We start from the raw sequence: 23,414 nt of genomic DNA on the forward strand, positions 1-23,414 counted from the left end.
GGGTCATCAGGCTTTCGTTTGTCTCTAGGTATTTTTTCATTTCTTCTTTGATTTCTTCAGTGATCCGTTGGTTGGTTAGTAGCATATTGTTTCACCTCCACGTGTTTGTGTTTTTTACAGTTGTTGTTTTTTTTGTAGTTGATTTCTAATCTCATAGCGTTGTAGTTGGAGAAGACGCTTGATACGAGTTCAATTTTCTTAAACTTACCGAGGCTCGCTTTGTGACTCAGCATTGTGATCTCTCCTGGAGAATGTTATATGTGCCTTTGAGAAGAATGTGTATTCTGCTGCTTTCAGAGGGAATGTTCTATAAATGTCAATTAAGTCCATCTGGTCTCATGTGTCATTTAAGGCCTGTGTTTCCTTATTGATTTTCTGTCTGGATGATCTGTCCGTTGATGCAAGTGGGGTGTTAAAGTCCCCCACTATTACTGTGTTACTGTCGATTTCTCCTTTTATGGCTGTTAGCAGTTGCCTTACGTATTGAGGTGCTCCTATGTTGGGTGCATATACATTTACAATTGTCTTATCCTCTTCATGGCTTGATCCTTTGATCACTGCATATATATAGTGTCCTTCTTTGTCTCTTGTAACAGTCTTGATTTTAAAGCCTATTTTGTCCGACGTGAGTATTGCTACTCCAGCTTTCTTTTGATTTCCGTTTGCATAGAATACCTTTTTCCATCTTCTCACTTTCAGTCTGTATGTGTCCCTAGGTCTGAAGTGGGTCTCTTATAGACAGCACATATACGGGATTTATTTTTGTATCCATTCAGCCAGTTTATGTCTTTTGGTCGGAGTATTTAATCCTTTTACATTTCAGGTAATTATCAATATGTATGTTCTTACTGCCATCTTGTTCATTGTTTTGGATTTGTTTTTGTAAGTCTTTTTTCTTCCCTTCCTCTTTTGTTCGCTTCTCTTGTGATTTGATGACTGTCTTTAGTGTTGTGTTTGCATTGCTTTTTCTTTTTTAATTCATTACTCTGAATTCTTCTTCAGGTAGATTACCTACCTCCACTTCACTTAGTTGTTCTTCTGGGGTTTTAGCTTGTTCCTTTGTCTGGAATATATTTCTCTGCCGTCTCATTTTGTGTAACTGTCTGTGTTTGTGGTCTCTGTTTCTCAGGCTGCACGTTTGTAGTTCCCTCTTTCTTCTGGTGTCTGCACCCTGGTGGGTGAGATTGGTCCAGAGGCTTGTGCAGGCTTCCTGGTGGGAGGGACTGTTGCCTGCCCCCTGGTGGGCAGGGCCATGTCAAGAGGTGCATTTAGGGGAGACCTTGTGCTCAGGACGACTTCAGGCAGACTGTCTGCTGATGGGTGGGGCTGTGTTCCCACCCTGTTCATTGTTTGGCCTGAGGTGTACCAGCACTGGACCCAGGCGGTGGGGGGGGGGCAGGGGAGCAAGGTCTCGGTGCCAAAATGGCGATCTCCAGGAGAGCTCACGCCGATGAGTATTTCCTGGGGCCTCTGGCCCTTGCCCCTACAGTGAGCCCCAGCCAACCCCCAACTCCCTAGGAGACCCTCCAAGACCCACAGGTAGGTCTGCCCCAGGCTCCTGTCGAGTCACTGCTTTGCCCTGGGTCCCAGTTCACAGGAAACCTCATGTGTGCCCTCCAAGAGTGGAGTCTCTGTTTCCACCTGTCCTGTGGGGCTCCTGCACTCAAGCCCTACTGGTCTTCAAAGCCAAATGCTCTGGGGGCTCCTCCTCCTGATGCCAGACCCCGCGGGCTGGGGAGCCTGAAGTGGGGCTCAGAACACTTACTTCTGTAAGAGAACCTCTGCAATATAATGATTTTCCATTTTCTGGGTCACCCATCTGGCGGGCATGGGATTTGATTACATCGCAGAAGCACCCCTCCTACTGTCTTGTTGTGGCTTCTTCTGTCTCTGGATGTAGAATATCTTCTTTGGTAGGTCCTAGTCTTTTTTGTCAGTGGTTGTTCAGCAGTTTTGATTTGGGTGTTTTCATGAGAGGAGGTGAGCTCAAGTTCTTCTCCTCTGCCATCTTGTCTCCGGAATCTATTTCACATTCTTTTTTAAAGGATTTAATGAAATGAATAGCCGAAGAATACCAACTACCTGGTCTCATTCAGAGGCGAGCAGGGCCATCTTCTGAAATATTAACAATTGGCCCCCACCTAGGAAGAATTTTAGACCTTATTTGAAACACAGAGAAGCCCCTCTCTCACTGGGGCCCATGAGATATTCCGTATCGGCGACGATGTGATGATCTAGAATAGCAGCAAGTAGCTGGTCAGAGAGATGATAATAGAGGAAGCACTCCCTCTCACCCCGCAGTTATCTGAATTAAGTAGCTGGCAAAGGACGAGAAGAAATGTATTTTTAGGGGCGCAAGTTTGAAAGCTTCTTTAGCAAATAAAAATAGAATATGCCAAAGTAGAAGAGGATAGAATAGCAGTCACTTTTCAACAAAGAAATGTTTTGAATAAATCCATACCAACCTTGCTTTCATTATATAAAGCTTTTTGTAACTACACTGTTCTTTCCTAGCACAAGTAATTCTGAGGCACATGACGCTTCAAGTAGAAATTTGATTTAGGAGTAATTAAAAGAGTGATGCAGAAAGGCCCACATCTCTAAGGGGCTAAAGTATAAGTGACTCATACCAACAAATGGCCCCCCCCTCCCTATATCCCCTTTCCCCAGCTTCCCCTCCTGACCCCTCTGACCTTTCACTCCTTAATCAGCCTGCCTTGGAAGCTTTTCTTAAAATCTTACTCAGCTTTTATTACAATCTTCTAAGAATGTGTAATTTTGGAGCAAAAGGGAAAAATCAGGAAACGTTGAGAACGGCTTTGGCAAGCTGCCTGAGTAGGTAGAAGGCATAGAGAGGGCAGAGATGGTACAACCAAAAGGTCTTGGGGCAAGTGATCACTAAGTCTCGAAAGAGAGTGGGTACCTATCAGTACAGTAAAGGCATAGCAGCCAGCCATGTTAAGCAAACCTGTAGAGACAGAAGGTGGCAGGGTGCAGTGGGAGATCTCGTCTAATTAAGCCTGGCTAGAGAGCTGAGTGAGGAAGGGGAGACGGTGAGAAATGAAGATAGAGAAACAGAGCCAGGACTCCACCCCGTACAGGTCTAGTTCTTACCGTTTGTGCATCTGGAGTCAGCTGGGGGTCAGCTAACCTGCTGGTGTTGGTTAGGCCCCCTCGCAGCTCAGGCTGGTAACTGGCGCATCTCCACTGCTGGACGGCTCTCTCCTGCAATCTACCTCAAGCATGTTCTCCAGGGGACTGCAGAGGTGAAGGCAGATGGCTGGGCCCAGTTGCCCACATGCTTTGCAAGCCTGTCTTTGTCACGTTAGCTGACGTGCCATTGGCCAAACCCATTCCCACGAGTGAGCCTGGAGTCACAATGAGAGGCCTGCAAGGTTACAGCAAGAAGGAAGGGAGTGGGGCCAGAGGACCATCTACTATAGAGCCTTAGCTCCGTACCAGCACGTCATTCCATCCCCAAGATGAAAGGAAGATACCTGTTGCTCGAAACTTAGGGTTTCCCAGGTGACTAAACTGTGACTACCTAGACTTCCATGCTGTTGGCATGGAAAAGAATACCCAAAAACGACACAAGAATGGAATAGATGAGAAAAGGCCACACCTGTAGAACTCCAACAACAATACTACTGAAATTAGAGCTTTACGTTGGGTGATGCCAGTGAAGGGGATTTGTTCCCAGAAAGCAGTTACCACAAGGAAATAAATGCACGTGGCTTAACGAAGATTACAGACCTGCCTTTTGTTGTTGTTGTCCTTATAATTTTTTTTATCGAAGTGTGGTTGAGTTACAATATTGTGTTAGTTGCAGGTGTACAGCAAAGTTTCAGTTATTTTTTCAGATTATCTTGTAAGAACCTATAATGGCAAATAATACAGTTCCCTGTGCTATACTGTAGGTCCTTGTGTAGCTAGTATTTTTAATTTTTATTTTATATTGGAGTGTAGTTGATCTACAGTGTTGTTAGTTTCAGGCGTACAGCACAGTGATTTCGTTATACATATATCCATTCTTTTTCAGATTCTTTTCCATATAGGTTGTTACAGAATTCTGAGTAGAATTCTCTGTGCTGTACAGGGCAAGATCTGCCTTATTTAAAACGTAGATGCTAAAAAGGACTGTCCTCCCAGGACAGATGGAAACCAGTGACACTGCACTTGTTCATCTAACTGGGGTACTCTAGTCAGCTTGTTAGTATCAGCATTTGTTTGTCTCTTTAATGTCTATTAAAGCAGTAGAGTGAAGTCCCAAGGCCTACAGGATCAAATTGCAACAATGCAAGAATAAATTTAGGGCTTCCCTGGTGGCGCGGTGGTTGAGAGTCCGCCTGCCGATGCAGGGGACACGGGTTCGTGCCCCGATGCGGGAAGATCCCACATGCCGCGGAGCGGCTGGGCCCGTGAGCCATGGCCGCTGAGCCTGTGCTCCGCAACGGGAGAGGCCACAACAGTGAGAGGCCCACGTACTGCAAAAAAAAAAAAAAAAAAATTTAGATGAATGGTAACTGAGATGTAAACATTCTCAGATTATTTTTTTTCTTTTGTAATTCAATCTTTATTTTATATTGGAGGATAGTTGATTTACAATGCAGCGTTAGTTTCAGGCGTGCAGCAAAGTGAATCAGTTATACATATACGTATATCCATTACTTTACAGATTCTTTTCTCATATAGGCTTTTAGAGAATAGTGACTAGAGCTCCCTGTGCTGTACAGCAGGTCCTTGTGGGTTATCTGTGGTATATATAGTAGTGTGTAGATGTTAATCCCAAACTCCTAATCTACCCGTCTCCTGACCTCTCCCCTTTGGTAACCACAAGTTTGTTTTTGAAGTCTGTGAGTCTGTTTCTGTTCTGTACGTAAGTTCATTGCTATCATTTTTTTTAGACTCCACATAGAAATGATATCATATGGTACTTGTCTTTCTCTTTGACTTGCTTCACTGAGTATGATAATCTCTAGGTCCATCCATGTTGCTGCAAGTGGCATTATTTCGTTCTTCTTTTATGGTTGAGTACTGTTCCATTGTGTATATGTACCACATCTTCTTTATTCATTCCTCTGTTGATGGACATTTAGGTTTGCTTCCATGTCCGTGCTATTGTGAACAGTGCTGCACTGAACATTGGGGTGCACGTTTGTTTTCAAGTTATGATTTTCTCCTGATCTATGCCCAGGAGTGGGATGGCTGGGTCGTATGGTCGTTTTAGTTTTAGTTTTTTAAGGAACCGCCATACTGTTCTCTATAGTGGCTGCACCAATTCACATTCCCACCAACAGTGCAGGAGGGTTCCCTTTTCTCCAACCCTCTCCAGCATTTGTTACTTGTAGATCTTTTGATGATGGCCATTCTGACCCGTATGAGGTGATACCTCATTGTAGTTTTCACTTGCAATTCTCTAATGATTAGTGAGGTTGAGCATCTTTTCATGTGCTTTGGGGCCATAGATAAGAATTACGCAGAGTTGTAGTGATTGAGGGAGCTCTGGATTTGAATCCCAGCTTTGGACCTCACTAGCTCTATAATTTGGGGCAAATTATTGAACATCCTCTGTTTCTTCATCTGTAAGAAGAGGTAATGTTTTAACCTCACATGGCTGAGACATTAAAAGTAAAGGTCTTAGCCCTGTGTTTGCCAGCGTTAGCACATAGCTATTCAAAGTTACTGTTCCTACAAAAATATAGCCTAGACTCACCCGTCATTATATTTTTTGTCGTATCATAAAGGTCGGTCGTGCACTCTGCCCGGATTACCTACATAATGGCATTTTACACAGTCTTCTCGTGAAAGGCCTTCCTCGCATGTTGTTTGTTCTTCTGTCCCACCGTTTGAAAGGACTATCCTTTGCAGATGTTCTATTGAATAAGATCTAAGAGTACAAACGCTACTGGAAAGAAGGAGAAGGAATGCTCCAAAGCTGGCTGTAGCTCATGTGCCACTAGGCAGTCTTCTCCTGTCCCTAGGTCACAGTTCCTGCACTTGTCATAATAAATTCTAGTTCATTGCCCTCAAGTGACTTTAGTGAAGGAGAATTCGATACTATCCATGGAGCTTTTTAATCTTGTAAAAAGACTCTCTCTAATCGAATTCATACACTCTTAATGACAGTTAATTTTTCATTTTTCGTTGTTACGAACAGGCTTACGACTACAGATGTTAACGAACTGCTTATGAGAAATAGCTGTGTATTCAATTTTACAGTTTTTTCCAGAACTACTTTTAATGCATCATTGCACATCTTCAGTTGGAGCCTTCCTTCTCCTAGCAGCCTATTATTTTTATTCTTGGCAAAAGTCAAAAGATCCGTGTCTTCAAGCCTTCATGGCAAAGTAATTATCTGTATTTAATTTGTTTTAGTCATTTTGAAAACATTCATGAAAGTTATGAAACATATACTATGTGGATTGAGAAGAAGGAAAAGAATGTTCACTTACGTCCAATCTGTTCAAAGAAACAAAGGGTGTGAGAAGCTGGTGTGCAGCCTCTCTGAAGGGCGTCCGTGTTGCATAATGTTTTATACATAATGTTTTACTGTAAGATGACAGGCAGTTGCTCTGAAGTCCCAGACGTAACTCGGATCTTGTGAGGAGCGGCATCATGTAGGGAGATGCTTCTGACCCCTCGTCAATGAGAGAGAAAAAGTACAAAGTCACAAAACTCAATTATTGTATTGTGAACTGATCATCTTCCAAGTTGCACTGTTGTTTGAATACTTCAAGCTGAATTGGAGAAGGTGAATGTTGGCACTCCCTCCAAGATGACTGGAAACGAATTGAGAGAAAAGTAGAGGTTTCAGTCAGGACAGTTATATGGATGTTTCGTAAAGTGATGAATGAATAAAACCTGGTCAACGGTCTCAGCACAGTGGGGTGGGTATCAAGGCAGAGAAGTCTGGCGCTTGGCACCATATGCAAGAAGTTAAGTGGTGCTGGCACTAGACCAACACTAGCAATGCAATAATGGTGTGCGCTGAGGCATCCCACCAACTGCACCCCCGAAAGAGAACGGTCGATGTTGCTTTCTTGGCGTTTGTAATCAACCTCTCAGTTATGACCTTGGCCATGATAATAATATAAAGGTAAGCCTAAATAGTTAGCGTTAGCATTCATCAAAGCAGATTGTCCCAGGGTAAAGATAGCCAATCAAATTTTACTACTCCGTAAACATTTTGTTCTTTTAATATCCAAGTAAAATAATTAGTGACCTGTTCGCAAACTAATCAGGATGGCCAGCGTCCCTCTTTTGGTTTGGAAAAGTTTTCTGAAACATATTAAATCTTTTTCTGTTGGGTTAAGGCTTCGGATTGTGAGCCAAGTTGGAGTTTGCAGCGATTTCAGACATCTGCTCTATGATGTTGCTGAAAGCCTTCCGCCACCGCATTAAACCCAGCTTCGGGGTTGTACAGTGATGTAAAGTTTATTGAAACATTTTTACATTTGCTTTCTTTGACCACAATACTCATTTCGCTGTAACATATGCAATTAAATAGGAACAGTGTAAACACAGTGACATTGATAGGATTCTCATTTGATTATGCTGTTACTGTTTGCATTTGTGCTGGACTGCTGTTGACAAAGGTCTAGGAATATGAGTGGATTGCCCTAGGCAGTGGAAAAGCTCATCGTTTTGTTCTCTTTTTTAACTAATTTTTTTATTGGAGTATAGTTGACTTACAATGTCGTGTTAGTTTCAGGTGTACACAGCACAGTGATTCAGTTACACATACATATATTTTTTCAGATTCTTTTCCCTTATAGGTTATCACAGAATATTGAGTGGAGTTCCCTGTGCTATATAGTAGGAGGTTGTTGAGTATCTGTTTCATATAGAATAGTGTGCATATGTTCATCCCAAACTCCTAATTTGTCCCTTCGCCTTTGGTAACTGTAAGTTTGTTTTCTGTGTCTGTTGCTTTATTACTAGTGTAATGCTCTTACTTACTAAATATCTAAAGTGAGTTACACGCGCTGCCAGGGCTTCCGCTTTGGGACTAGAAGGGCCAGCTTCCGTGCAACAGGAGTTCAGTCTCCAGAGTACTCGCTGGGATTTGGGCTTCAGGAGAATGTGGGGCTACGTCCGTGCTGACGGGACCTGGGTTTGCTCAGGATCTGCCCAGGGAGGCACTACTGGGAGTAAAAGTTCCCTGACCAGGGATCGAACCCGCGCCCCCTGCCGTAGAAGCACGGAGTCTTAACCACTGGACAGCCAGGCAATTAAGAAGAGGCTTCACTTGGGGGAGGTCAGTGACAAGGAGGGTAAGAAAAAGCATGCTTTAATGAGGCTTTAATGCGGCTGTAGATGAGAGGATTCAGCATGGGAGTGAGCACACCATACTGCACAGAGACCGTCAACGCCAGAGGGGATCCCAAAGTTGGCATGAGGCAGCAGAGAAACCCTGAGTCAAAGAAGCAGCTCACTGCAGTGAGCGGAGAATCTACAGCTTACAAGTGGGAGAAAAAGATGTCCGAGAGACACACAAGGCCCCTCGTCCGGATTTCGAGTGCTTAGAGGGGGACAAAGAGGAGAAGAGTGGAAAAACCATCTGGCCCACTGTAGCTCCCCAAAGCACAGGCCCAGCCTGTGCTGGGGAAAGGGGAACAGGTGCGATGTGCATTGAGGTTGAAAGTAACGGGGAAGTTGTGAAATAATTATTGGATAAAGCAAGGGGGAAAACAGAAATTGGAAAAAAATTAAGTTTGGGGTTAAGCCTTGCTTGACAACATATATAGCCCACCCACTCCATCCATACACACACGCCAAGCTCGTTTTAAAGACATTTGGATTTGGTGGGAAGATGGCAGAGTGGAAGGACGTGTGGTCACTCCCTCTTGCGAGAGCACCTGAATCACAACTAACTGCTGGACGGTCATCAACAGAAAGACACTGGAACTCACTGGAAAAGATACTCCACATCCATAAGACACAGTAGAAGCTGGAGTGAGACAGTGGGAGGGCTGCAATCACAATAAAATCAAATCCCATAACCCCTGGGTGGGTGGCTCACAGACGACTGGAGAACAGTTATACCACAGAAGTCCACCCCCTGGAGTGAAGTTTCTGAGCCCCACGTCAGGTTTCCCAACCTAGGGGTCTGACAATGGGAGGAGGAATTCCCAGAGAATCGGACTTCAAAGGCTAGCTGTATTTGATTGATTGATTGCAGGACTGGGGGAAAGAGACTCCACTCCTGGAGGGCACACACAAGGTAGTGTGCACATCCGGACCCAGGGGGAGGGAGCAGTGACCCCATAGGAGACTGAACCAGACCTACCTGCTGGTGTTGGAGGGTCTCCTGCAGAGGCGGGGAGGGGCTGTGGCAGCAGAGGTTCAGGGAAGTGCTCCTTGGCATGAGCCCTCCCAGAGTCCACCCTTAGCCCCACCAAAGAGCCTGTGGCCTCCAGTGCTGGGTCACCTCAGGCCAAACAACGAACAGGGACTGAACTCAGCCCCACCCATCAGCAGACAAGCAGATTAAAGTTTTACTGCTCTCTGCCCACCAGAGCAACAGCCAGCTCTACCCACCACCAGTCCCTCCCATCAGGAAGCTTGCACAAGCCTCTTAGATAGCCTCATCCACCAGAGGGCAGACAGCAGAAGCAGGAAGAACTACAGCCCTGCAGCCTGTGGAACAAAAACCACATTCACAGAAATATAGACAAGATGAAAAGGCAGAGGGCTATGTACCAGATGAAGGAACAAGATAAAACCCCAGAAAAACAACCAAATGAAGTGGAGACAGGCAACCTTCCAGAAAAAGAATGGAGGCAAAGGTAGTGAAGATGCAAGAAATGTTTCACAAAGACCTAGAAGACTTAAAGAACAAACCAACAGAGATGAACAATACAATAACTGAAATGAAAACTACACTAGAAGGAATCAATAGCAGAATAACGGAGGCAGAAGAACGGATAAGTGACCTGGAAGACAGAACGGTGGAATTCACTGCTGCGGAACAGAATAAAGAAAAAGGAATGAAAAGAAATGAAGACAGCCTAAGTGACCTCTGGGACAACATTATACGCACCAACATTCCCATTAGAGGGGTCCCAGAAGGAGTAGAGAGAGAGAAGGGACCAGAGAAAATATTTGAAGAGATTAGAGTCAAAAAACTTCCCTAACATGGGAAAGGAAATAGCCCCCCAAGTCCAGGAAGCACCGAGAGCCCCAGGCAGGATAAACCCAAGGAGAAACACGCCGAGACACATAGTAATCAAACTGGCAAAAATTATTACTGAAAGCAGCAAGGGAAAAATGACAAATAACATACAAGGGAACTCCCATAAGGTTAACAGCTGATTTCTCAGCAGAAACTCTGCGAGCCAGAAGGGAGTGGCATGGTATGTTTAAAGTGATGAAAGGGAAGAACCTACAACCAAGATTACTCTACTGGGCAAGGATCTCATTCAGATTCAGTGGAGAAATCAAAAGCTTTACAGACAAGCAAAAGCTAAGAGAATTCAGCACCACCAAACCAGCTTTACAACAAATGCTAAAGGAACTTCTCTAAGTGGGAAACACAACAGAAGAAAAGGACCTACAAAAACAAACCCAAAACAATTAAGAAAATGGTAATAGAAACATACATATCAATAATTACCTTAAAAGTGAATGGGTTAAATGCTCCAACCAAAAGACACAGGCTCACTGAATGGATACGAAAACAAGACCCATATTTATATATGCTGCCTACAAGAGACCCACTTCAGACACATACAGCCTGAAAGTGAGGGGATGGAAAAAGACATTCCATGCAAATGGAAATCAAAAGAAAGCTGGAGTAGCAATGCTCATATCAGATAAAATAGACTTTAAAAGAAAGAATGTTACAAGAGACAAGAAAGGATACTACATAATGATCAAGGGATCAACCCAAGAAGATGTAACAATTATAAATATATATGCACCCAACATAGTACCTCAATACATAAGGCAACTGCTAACAGCTATAAAAGAGGAAATCGACGGTAACATAGTGATAGTGGGGGACCCTTAACACCTCACACCAATGGACAGATCATCCAGACAGAAAATTAACAAGCAAACACAAGCTCTAAATGACACAATAGACCAGCTAGATTTAATTGATATTTTTAGAACATTTCACCCAAAAGTGGCAGAATACACTTTATTCTGAAGTGCACATGGAACATTCTCCAGGACAGATCATATCTTGGGTTACAAATCAAGCCTTGGTAAATTTAAGAAAATTGAAATCATATCAAGCATCTTTTCCAACCACAACACTATGAGATTAGAAATAAATTACAGGGAAAAAAACCCATAAAAACCACAGACACATGGAGGGTAAACACTACGTTACCAAATAACCAAGAGATCACTGAAGAAATCAAAGAGAACAAGACAAGTCTGTCCACTCTCACCACTCTTATTCAACATAGTCTTGGAAGTTTTAGCCATAGCAATCAGAGAAGAAAAAGAAATAAAAAGAATCCACATCGGAAAAGAAGAAGTAAAACTGTCACTGTTTGCAGGTGACATGATACTATACATAGACAGTCCTAAAGATGCCACCAGAAAACTACTAGAGCTAATGAATGAATTTCGTACAGTTGCAGGATACAAAATTAATGCGCAGAAATCTCTGGCATTCCTATACACCAGCAACGAAAGATCAGAAAGAGAAATTAAGGAAACAATCCCATTCGCCCCTGCAACAAAAAGAATTATAAACCTAGGAAGAAACCTACCAAAGGAGGTAAAAGACCTATACTCAGAAAACTATAGGACACTGATGAAAGAAAGCAAAGATGACACAAACAGATGGAGAGATACACCGTCTGCTCTTGGATTGGAAGAATCAATATTGTGAAAATGACTATACTTCCCAAAGCAATCTACAGATTCAGTGAACTCCCTGTCAAATTACCAATGGCTTTTTTTTTTTTTTTTTTTTTTTTTTTTTACAGAACTAGGACCAAAAAATCTTAAAATTTGTATGGAGACACCAAAGACTCCAAATAGCCAAAGCAATTTTGAGGGGAAAAAACGGAGCTCGAACAACCAGGCTCCCTGACTTCAGACTATACTACAGAGCTATAGTAATCAAGACAGTATGATACTGGCACAAAGACAGAAATATAGATCAATGCAACAGGAGGGAAAGCCCAGAGATAAACCCACACACATATGGCCACCTTATCTTTGATAAAGGAGGCAAGAATATACAATGGAGAAAAGACAGTCTCTTCAATAAGTGGTGCTGGGAAAACTAGAGAGCTACATGTAAAAGAATGAAAGTAGAACACTTCCTAACACCATACACAAAGCAAACTCAAAAAGGATGTAAGACCTAAATATAAGACCAGACACTATCAAACTCGTAGAGGAAAGCATAGGCAGAACACCCTATGACATAAATCACAGCAAGATCCTTCTAGACCCACCTCCTAGAGAAATGGAAATAAAAACAAAAATAAACAAATGGGACCTAATGAAACTTTGGCACAGCAACGGGAACGACAACCCTCAGAATGGGAGAAAATATTTGCAGACGAATTAACGGACAAAGGATTCATCTCTAAAATATATATAAACAGCTCATTCAGCTCAGTGTCAAAAAAATACAAACAACCCAATCAAAAAATGGGCAGAAGACCTACATAGACCTTATTCTCCAAAGAAGACACACAGATGGCCAGGAGGCACATGAAAAGCAGCTCAACGTCACTAATTATTAAAGAGATGCAAATCAAAACTCCAATGAGGTATCACCTCACACCAGTTAGAATGGGCTTCATCAGAAAATCTACAAACAACAAATGCTGGAGAGGGTGTGGCGAAAAGGGAACCCTCTTGCACTGTGGGTGGGAATGTAAATTGATACAGCCACTATGGAGAACAGTAATAGAGGTTCCTCAAAAAACTAAAAATAGAATTACCATATGATCCAGCAATCCCACTACTGGGCATATACCCAGAGAAAACCATAATTCGAAAAGACACATGCACCCCAATGTTCACTGCAGCACTATTTACAATAGCCAGGTCCTGGAAGCAACCTAAATGCCCATCGACAGACAAATGGATAAAGAAGTTGTGGTACATATGTACAATGGAATATTACTCAGCCATAAAAAGGAACAAAACTGAGTCATTTGCAGAGACGTGGATGGACCTAGAGACTGTCATACCGAGTGGAGCAAGTCAGAAAGAGAAAAACAAATATCATATATTAATGCTTACATGTGGCGTCTAGAAAAATGGTACAGGTGAACCAGTCTGCAGGGCAGAAATAGAGACAGAGGTGTAGAGAACCAACGTATGGACACCAAGGGGGGAAGCGCGGGAGGTGGTGGTGGTGGGGGGTGGAATGAATCGGGAGATTGGGATTGACGTGGATACACTAATACGTATGAAATAGATAACTATTCAGAACTTGCTGTATAAAAAAATAAAATAAAATTCAAAAAAATGCTAATAATAAAGTGAGTTACAGGCTTCTTGGGGCCCAGAGCTGAGATCCAGTTTTGGGTGGATCAAAATCTACAATTTGGTTGTGGCACTGTCTGGAAGCGTTGAGCTTGTCACTGCTGTGTTCAAGGAAAAGGGAAGGTGAGAAAGTATCAAGAGAGATATGTAATTGGGAGAGTCCCATGTTACTGAGCCATTTGTGGATGTTCACCTGGGTCTAATACAAGTGAAAACTGGTCAGAGAATTAGGGGGAAATTGGGGCTGGGGGGATGGTGCCTTAGTTGCTCTGTTATGTCTCCGAAAACAAGCACACCACGCTCAACCCCTTCTGTGAGTCTCACGTCATTTCCTTGCTTTACGGCGGCTCTGTCAACTCTTGCAGTCCTCCTGGTTTAAATGTTTACAGATGGAAGTGAAAAGAGGTGAGAGAAAATTCACAGGATTTTTCATGTATATGACTATATATACGTGTGCTTATTTTAAGACTCACTGATGTGCACCTGCAAATACCGTGCACCCAAGATACAAATCGTAGGAGGTGAATTTTCACAATTAACAAAATATTTTCACGTTCATCTCAACTGTGAGACTACCGTGAACAACGTTGACCTGAAAAGTCGGAGATGGCATTTAGTAGGATTCAGAAACAGCTGTCATGGGGCCGTGAACATCTTGAAATGCTGTGCAGGTATTTGTGGGTTAGTAGGGATATGCGTTTGTGAGTTTCTTTCTACAGAAATGTTTTATTAGAGTCTCAAAGAGGTAAGAGCAAAGAAAGATGAAGGGACGTGCTTCTTGGGCGTATGGTTAAGGTGTAAATTGCCTCAAAAGAACTAACCCTTTGACTTGCAAATCCCCTGAAAGGGAAGGAGGGGAGGCAAGTTGAGCGCCCCTCAGGAAGTGGAGGGGCCCAAGCCCTCTGCCGAGAGTTGGTGAAGGAAATTCACCAGAGTCCGGAAACGCCACGACAGCCCGGTCACCAGGGGGCTGGGAAAAGGTTCGATTAGCGTGGAGATTGGTGGGCGGAGAGGAGAGTCGGGCCCAGTACCAAAGAAATGCTTTCAGCGTCAGCCAGCTGAAAAACAAGACGGCTTCCTCTTTCCTACATGTTCTTCCAAAGCCTCCTACATCCGCAGCCTGCCCCTCAGACCACATCCTGCAGGATGCAGCCGGGGTGCAGCCCTGCTCTTTGGAACCAGCCATGCTAGGGATGCAGCTGGTCACAATCCCTACTGATGCTTTGCTCAGAGCCACCCTGGGCCCTGAGCTGCCCTCAGGTGCTGCCACTCCAGGGTTCTCTTAGGGACACATGTCCTGACTCACTGAAGTACGACCAGGAGAGTATACTGGGTCACAAACAACCCCGATGAGCGTTCTCTTTGGTCCCCTGTCAGAAGTTGCCCTGGTGCTGGCCAGTCTCTGCTGGCCTCACTCCCAACTCGGCTGGGCAGTCGATGAGAGGAGCAGATTATCGGGCACGTCCTCCCTGTGGCAGTGGCACGAGGGGGCAACAAACCCTCAAGGCCTTGTAATGCCTCCTCTGGCCACTGGCACGTTACCGTTTCAGCCTCATTCTAGTGGCCAAAGCAGGTCACGTGGCCAAATCCAAAGCTACGAGGTAAGAGAATTATACCCCGTGTCTTTAGAAGGAGCAACTGCAAAGTCACCTAGACGTGGATCCAGGGCAGGGTGAAGAAGGAGAGGCAAGAAATGCAACCTACTACATCTGCGTTAGTGAAGTCAGTTTCTCATACGTGACCCGGGTCTCTCCCTCACCTCCTGTGAGTCTCAAAATGGATGAGATCAAACACTGAACGGTCATCATCGTGAGAACTGGGGGAGGGATCCGTGGTTACTTGCTTGCTTTTCGTCCCACGGCACCTAGTAACACGTCATGCACCTAGACGGTGCTTAAGATCCTGGACGGAACAGTCCTCGCTGCTCCTAGCCGCACTGAACGGCATTTGCAATATAATCACCTTAGTCGGTCTTTCCGCTTAGAGCACACAGCAGGAACATATAATAATAACTACAGGTTGCCCTCCTAGTTATAGGCAGGAGACGGAGCCCTTGAGATGACTGGTGGCCTCCCTGAGAAGTGACAGAGCTCTCCACTTGCGGTTCAAATAACCGAAAACCCTGCGACCTTAACATTATGCAGATCTACCCCATGCTTGCACCAAAGAACCCATCACGTCTGCTTGGCTTTGCAGGTCTGTGTAACTCGGCCGATAGCTGGATGATCGTGCCCAACATCAAGCAGAACCACTACACCGTCCACGGTCTGCAGAGCGGCACCAAGTACATCTTCATCGTCAAGGCCATCAACCAGGCGGGCAGCCGCAGCAGCGAGCCTGGGAAGTTGAAGACAAACAGTACGTGCCGCCAGCTCAGCAGAGCTGTCGTGTCTCATCTGCTCTCCTTTCAGCTGCCTCTAGCGCCCCTTCTTTTCCTTTTCTCGGTCGCGGGTATCGCTGACAGCCTCAGAAAGCAAGCAAAGAGCCAGTGTGCGATCGTGGGTTTTGCATCAGATTCCTCTCGGTTCCAAGCCTGACACAGAGTCGGGGCCCTGTAACTGGCAGACAGTATTCTTTTCCATAGCGGAATAGCAAATTACTAACTCTTTCTTCAGGAATTCTCTTACTCCAGATAGCTGTCCAGGCCCGTGGTTCGCACTCAGAGGTGATTCTGGTCCCCCGAGGGACGCTGAGCCACGTCTGGAGTCATTTTTGGTTGTCACAGCTGGGATGGATGTTACTGGTGTCTAGTGGTTAGAGGCCAGGGATGACGGGAAACGTCCCACAATCCTCAGGATGGCCCCTACAACACAGGGCGAGCCAGGCGGTACGTGCGTCTTGTAACACTGTCATCTCCCCCCTCTCTGCCCACCTGTGTTTTATTTTATGCTCATCTTTCTTTACATCTTTCTGAGCTAGAAATATTATGCTGTACAATATGGTATTTCTTTGCATAAGACCTCCCAAGAGAAAGTCACTTGGAGTGTGTCAATGTCGCAGCGCATTCTAGGGTTGCCAGCCAACAGCAACTACTTTTTAAGAGGAACCCTCATTTAAGCCAGATCCTTGATTTCAGTAGTCAAGTAACTTTATCCCAGGTATACGTGTTTAAGATACATAACTCTTAAACATAAGCTAATTTCTCCTCTCCGTGTTTCTGCTGGTAAAGAAGAAAACGTCCTCAGAGAGTAACTAAGCAAAAAAAATGAATATATACCTATACTGAGGTTAATTCTATAGAGTAGATCTAAGAGACATCTTGTTTGTAATTCACCGGTTTTACCAAACATAATGGATTCATTTCATATAGACAGGTAATGTCATCTTCTATGTCTAGACATGCAATCATTGACCAGATGTTATTAACTTACGTACAAGAGGTCGGTAAACTTTTTCTGTAATGTGCCAGATAGTAACTATTTGGGGCTGTGCAGGTCAGATGGTCTTGGTCACAGGTATTCAACTCTGTCGTGCTTCGTCAAAACTTTATTGACACAGGCAGTGGGCTGAATCTGGCCTGCGGGCTATAGTTTGTTAAACTCTTAGGTGTACAAGTCCTACAGTGCATTGAATTGTTTAGCCAAGTCAATGATTAATTTGTTCCCTGCGCTCATTTTGCCCTCATCAAAGCGAAAGCCTTGAACCTAGACAGAGTAGGTCATAGTTTCCTTGAGAAACACATCCGAGGCGCAAGTGGAATTTGTTCCGAGAAGGCAGGGGGCTGGGCCTGACATCAGACGGCATGACCCCGCTCCATGCATGTGTCGGTGAAGCCGGGAGCTGAAGCAAACACGATGTAGTTCACCGTTAGAAGGCCAGTCTGTTCGGTGGCTGTAACGTTCTGGTCTTCCTCACTGGAAGAAGGGCAAGCAGAACACGGCCTTCATGGTCAATGATGGGTGCGCGCCTTTACGGAACGCCTTCCTAATCCGCCCATTAGGGTCCAATGATTTTTACGCACGTTCTATCTTCCACCTTTTTTTTTTCCTTTTTTTCCAATTTTATTGAAGTACAGTTGATTTACAATGTTGGGTTCATTTCTGCCGTACAGCAAAGCGATTCAGTTACATATACATTCTTTTTCATGTCCTTTTCTGTTATGGTTTATCACACCATAAGCCAAACTATCTTCAGACTCTTCTTGTCTTAGTTCATACTTTATCCCTCATAGTTGCTGGTGTGATCATTCCCGAGGACAGTTGTTTTTTTTTTTTTTTTTTTTTAAACAAGCCAAGGTAAAATTTAAACTACACGTGGAATCCAGCTTTGAGAATACCCACTGCCTGCTGGGCACTTGAGGATTTTCTCAGCTCCCCTTTAAGCTCTCCTCTGATATGAACAGAAATCTAAAAGGGGTCAGCAAAGTACAGCCCGTGGGCCAGATTCAGCTGCCTGTTTTTGTAAAGAAACTTTTACTGGCGCGGAGCCACGCCCATCTGTTTACCTATGTCTCTGGCTGTCTCCGTGCGAGGACAGTAGTGTTCAATAGCCCCAGAAGAAAACACATGGCCAACGTAGCTGAAAATATTTCCTATCTGGCCTCTTGCAGAAAAAGTGTGCTGGTCCCCGAGCTAAAAGAAAGGATTTTAGAAGTGCTGATGTCATGTCTGTATCCAAGCAGCGACTAGAAATCCTTTGGCCCACCTGCATGCGATGTCACACACACTGCTCCAGGCTCGCTGCCTCAGTTTCTCAGCCACCGTGTATTGCCACAGTCAGATTTACCAGACTTTTTCCTGTGATTGTCTGAGACCCGTGCACTGCGCGGAAGCAGCCTCCCAGCTGCCAGTGGCTGTGGAGTTTGAACATCATGGTGTTTGTTTGCATCACGTTGTACCTCATTTCCTGCCTTTTAAGTGCCTTGTACCGACATCGTGTTGAATGACAGGGTGGCCTCCACACCAATGGTGAATTCTCAAAGAAGTAACAGTTAACAACAAGATGTTCAGGTGCGATTCTCCCAAGATTTTATAATGGTTCAATTTTCAAAACACAAATGTGAAAGAGAGAGGACCTTCTTATATATACAAATGAACTCACGAGGCAAAACCCAGGTGTCACCATCACGCTGTTTGCCTGATCTTGTGGGCTGAAAAACAGACAACTTTATAGTCACTATAAGCTCGTGAGAGGATTGCTTTAATTTGGAATAATCTCAAAGTAATATAAGCCTGTAGATTATTCTGTACGTGAAAACCTGCAGTCTTGACTTGTTTGGTTCCTGGTCTGCAGTCTATTGAGCGTGAACCCATTTTAAGCTGGTTGAACATGGGAACGGTTGAAAATGAAGCCTTCATTTTCTCCTCCCTTCCCGGATGCTGTTCAGCCAGTATGTACCTGTGCCGCGGGTGTACAGCTGGGATTCCCCCAGGATAGCTTACACCACATGTTCTGGTGGATCCTCGCCCGAGCTGTTGTCAAATCGTGAGCGTAGCACCCCTGCATCCGCATCTTAGAACTGACTGACTGCGAGCCCATGATGGCAGGGACGTGCTTGTTACCATTTTCCGGTACTTTTTAAAGCTGATTCTGAAAATACGTTCATGCTCGTGTTAAAATCAACAGTTCTTTTCATCTTCCGCTTTCTGTTTTGTAACCGTTTCCAGGCCAGCCATTTAAACTGGACCCCAAATCTGCACATCGCAAGCTAAAGGTGTCCCACGATAACTTGACAGTAGAACGTGATGAGTCATCCTCCAAAAAGAGCCACACGCCTGAACGCTTCACCAGCCAAGGCAGCTATGGCGTAGCTGGAAACGTGTTCATTGACAGTGGCCGGCATTACTGGGAAGTGGTCATAAGCGGAAGCACATGGTAGGCAATTTTATCTAAATATATTCTTTCACGTTCTCCTCCATCCCAGATTATTACAAGGTATTGAACATAGCTCCCTGCGCCACACAGCAGGACCTTGTCCCCCATCTCTTTGACACATAGTAGTTTGTGTCTGCTAATCCCAAACTCTTCATTTATCCCTCTCCCCTTTCCACTTCGGTAACCGAAAGTTTGTTTTCTACGTCTGTGAGTCTGTTTCTGTTTTGTCAATAAATTCTTTTCTATCATATTTTAGATTCCATACATAAGTGATATCAAATGATATTTGTCTTTGTTTGACTTGCTTCACTTGAGTATGATAATCTCTAGGTCTGTCCGTGTTGCTGCAAATGGCATTATTTCATTCTTTTTGATGGCTGAGTAGTATTCTGGTGTGTGTGGATACACACACACACACACACACACCGCATCTGCTTTATCCATTCATCTGTTGATGGATGTTGTCCTACAACTATAAAAAGGCACATCTTATTCTGGACTTTGTCAGAGCATCAACACATACCAGGGTCCATCTTGAATAATGATATGCAGAAAATCTTGATCAGTCAGCTGTTGCTACAGTAATGCTGCATAACAAACACCCCAAAATTCAGTGACTTCAACCAACAATAATTTACTATTGCTCACCGACACCCACATCTGTGGGTTAGCTGCTCAAGGCTAATCTTAACTGGGCCTTGCTTTAAGCTGGAGGTTGGATCTAGGTCTGTTCTATGGGTTTCTTCATCCTCTTTGGACATGTGGGCTACCCAGGCCACGTCCTTCTCAAGGAGCCCAAGAGCGCAAGCCCAACTCTGCAAGCACATTTCAAAGCACTGCTTGCATCATGTCTGCTAACTTCTTATTGGCCAAAGCCAGTCACGTGGCCAAGCCCAAGGCTAGTGGTGCAGGGAAGTATATTTTCTTCACGTGGAGTTGAGAGGAGGGAGTGGAAATATACCAAGCAATCATCTAGTCTACCATTCGGCCAATAAGAAAAAGTACTCGTTTTAACGCCATCCATTTTTTATTTACAGCAAGAATTGAGCCCTGGTCCCAGGGAGAGCTAGCTAGTATGCTAACACTGCTCTCTCATGCCTTAAAGCATGGGTCAGCTGACTACAGCCCTTGGGCCAAACCCAGCCCACTGTCTGTTTTTGTAAATAAACTATTTATGGGAACACAGCCAGGCTCGTCCTTTTCCACAGTGTCTATGGCTGCCTTTGAGCCACAGAGCAGAGTTGAGGAAGTAGAACAGAATCCTGTGGTCCATGGAGCCAAAATGATTAGCTCTCTGGCCCTTTACAGAGTGAGTTCTCCAATTCCTACTCTAAACTCCTGCTCTTCATCACTTAAACTAATTTCTGTCGCCTTGTACGTTTTGTGATTCTAGACTGGGCCCATCAGTACAAATAGCTGAGAGCTATTTGGGGGCTGGGGGTGAAGCAGTGATCCTTGGCCAGGACTCATTTCAGAGGGCCCCTCAGATCCAGCCCAGTGCTTTGAGCCCACTGAGTTCTCTGAGCCTAAGGGGTGGAGGGCAGGGCAGTCTACGTGGGAATTAGTTAACCCTACCAAGTTCACCTTACAAAGCTGACCTTGCCTATTCCACAGCCATAAACTGCACCTCTCACCCTGGCCATCTGTCTCACAGATGCCCGCTTAACGAGCTCCCTTTCTGAGCAATTATGGTTTTTATTTAGCCAGCCCTTATCTAGCACAGCTATGTGCCAGGCACTGGTCTAAGCATTTTACGAATGGTCACTCATTTATTCATCCTAACAGCCCCACAAAGGTAGGTGCTAATATCCCATTTTACAGACGAGATGACCGAGGCCCAGGGGCACAAAGCTCATAGTGACAGAGTTGGGGAGTCTGTAATCAGGGTACAAGCTGTTAACCAAGGGTCCACAAACGTTGTCTGTAAAGGGCCAGAGAGCCAGCATCTCTAGGTTTGCAGGCCAGATGATTTTTATCTCAACTGCTCACCTCTACTGTGGTGGTGGGAAAGCAGCCATAGACCACACATCCATGCATGGGTGTGGCTGGGTGCCAATACAACTTCATTTATGAAAACAAGCAGAGGGCCATATTTGGCCCATGGGTTGTAGTTTGCTAACCCCCGCTCTGAACCACCATGCTGTATTTTTGAAACATTATAATTACGCTTTAGGCAGGAGGCATAATCCTCCCAGACTTCAGACAATACTTCTACAAAGCTACAGTAATCAAAACAGCATGGTATTGGCACAAAAACAGACATATGGATCAATGGAACAGAATAGAGAACCCCAAAATTAACCCACACACCTACGGTCAATTAATCTTCGACAAAGGAGGCAAGAATATACAACGGGAAAAAGGCAGTCTCTTCAGCAAGTGGTGTTGGCAAAGTTGGACAGCCACATGTAAATCGATGATGAAGTTCGAACACACCCTCTCACCATACACAAAAATAAACTCAAACATAAGGCATGACACCCTAAAACTCCTAGAAGAGAACATAGGCAAAACGCTCTCTGACACAAATCGTACCAGTGGTTTCTTAGGTCAATCTACCAAAGCAATAGGAATCCAAAGCAGTAGAAATAAAAGCAAAAATAAACAAATGGGACCTCATCAAACTTACAAGCTTTTGCACAGCAAAGGAAACCATAAACAAAACAAAAAGATGACCTACGGATGGGGAGAAAATATTCACAAATGATGCGACCGACAAGGGCTTAATTTTCAAAATATACAAACAGCTCATACAACTCAACAACAAAAAAAACACACAACCCAATCAAAAAATGGGCAAAAGACCTAAACAGACTTTTCCCAAAGAAGACATGCAGACGGCCAAGAGGCACATGAAAAGATGCTCAACATCGCTAATTATTAGAGAAACGCAAATCAAAACTACAATGAGGTACCACCTCACACCGGTCAGACTGGCCATCATCAAAAAGTCTACAAATAACAAATCGTGGAGAGGGTGTGGAGAAAAGGCAACCCTCCTACACCATGGGTGGGAATGTAAATTGGTACAGCCACTATGGAGAACAGTACGGAAGTTCCTCCAAAAACTAAAAATAGAATTACCATATGATCCAGCAATCCCACTCCTGGGCATACACCCAGACAAAACTCTAATTCGAAAAGATACACGCACCCCTGTGTTCACAACAGCACTACTTACAACAGCCAAGACATGGAAGCAGCCTAAATGTACATGGACAGAGGAATGGATAAAGAAGATGTGGTACCTATATACAATGGAATATTACTCAGCCATAAAAAAGAACGAAATAACGCCATTTGCAGCAACATGGTTGGACCTCGAGATGAACATACTAAGTGAAGTAAGTCAGAAAAAGAAAGACAAATACCATGTGATATCACTTATATGTGGAATCTAAAATATGACACAAATGAAACTCTCTAAGAAGCAGAAACAGACTCACGTAGAGAACAGACTTGTGGTTGCCAAGTAGGGGCGGGGTAGGGATGGATTGGGAGTTTGGGACTAGCAGATGCAAACCAATACATATAGAATGGATAAACAACAAGGTCCTACTGTAGAGCACAATGAACTGTATTCACTCTCCTGTAATAATTAGTCATAAAAAAGAACGAAATAATGCCATTTGCAGCAACATGGATGGACCTAGAGATTATCATAATAAGTGAAGCAAGTCAAACAAAGACAAATATCATATGATATCACTCATATGTGGAATCTTAAAAAAATGATACAAATGAACTTACAAAACAGAAATAGAGTCACAGATGTAGAAAACAAACTTATGGATACAGGGTGGGGGGAGGAAAAGATTGGGATGGACAGATACACACTACTATATAAAACAGATAACTAGTAAGGACCTGCTGTACAGCACAGGGAACTCTACTCAATACTCTGTAATGACCTATATGGGAAAAGAATCTAAAAAAGAGTGGATATATGTATATGTGTAACTGATTCACTTTGCTGTACACCTGAAACTAACACAACACTGTAAATCAGCTATGCCTCAAGGAAAATTTTAAAAATATGTATCCTGTAATAAACCATAAAGGAAATGGAAAAAAAATACGCTTTAGGGCTAACTGTGGTGTACTTAACGACTGATAGTTTAATCTGTGCCTAA

At 44.0% G+C, this 23,414-nt stretch overlaps 1 protein-coding gene across 1 annotated transcript in view; it reads left to right on the plus strand.

Annotated features, from left to right (window-relative positions):
* MID1 (midline 1) overlaps positions 1-23,414 on the plus strand; it is a 176,935-nt gene that overhangs the window by 149,371 nt on the left and 4,150 nt on the right. Inside the window, exons 8-9 of the mRNA XM_060001804.1 lie at positions 15,664-15,825; positions 19,074-19,281. Of these exons, the coding sequence (XP_059857787.1) occupies positions 15,664-15,825; positions 19,074-19,281 (370 nt within the window). The remainder of the gene's footprint in view (positions 1-15,663; positions 15,826-19,073; positions 19,282-23,414) is intronic.

Source organism: Delphinus delphis, chromosome X (assembly GCF_949987515.2).
Source record: "Delphinus delphis chromosome X, mDelDel1.2, whole genome shotgun sequence".
Taxonomy (NCBI): Eukaryota; Metazoa; Chordata; class Mammalia; order Artiodactyla; family Delphinidae; genus Delphinus; species Delphinus delphis.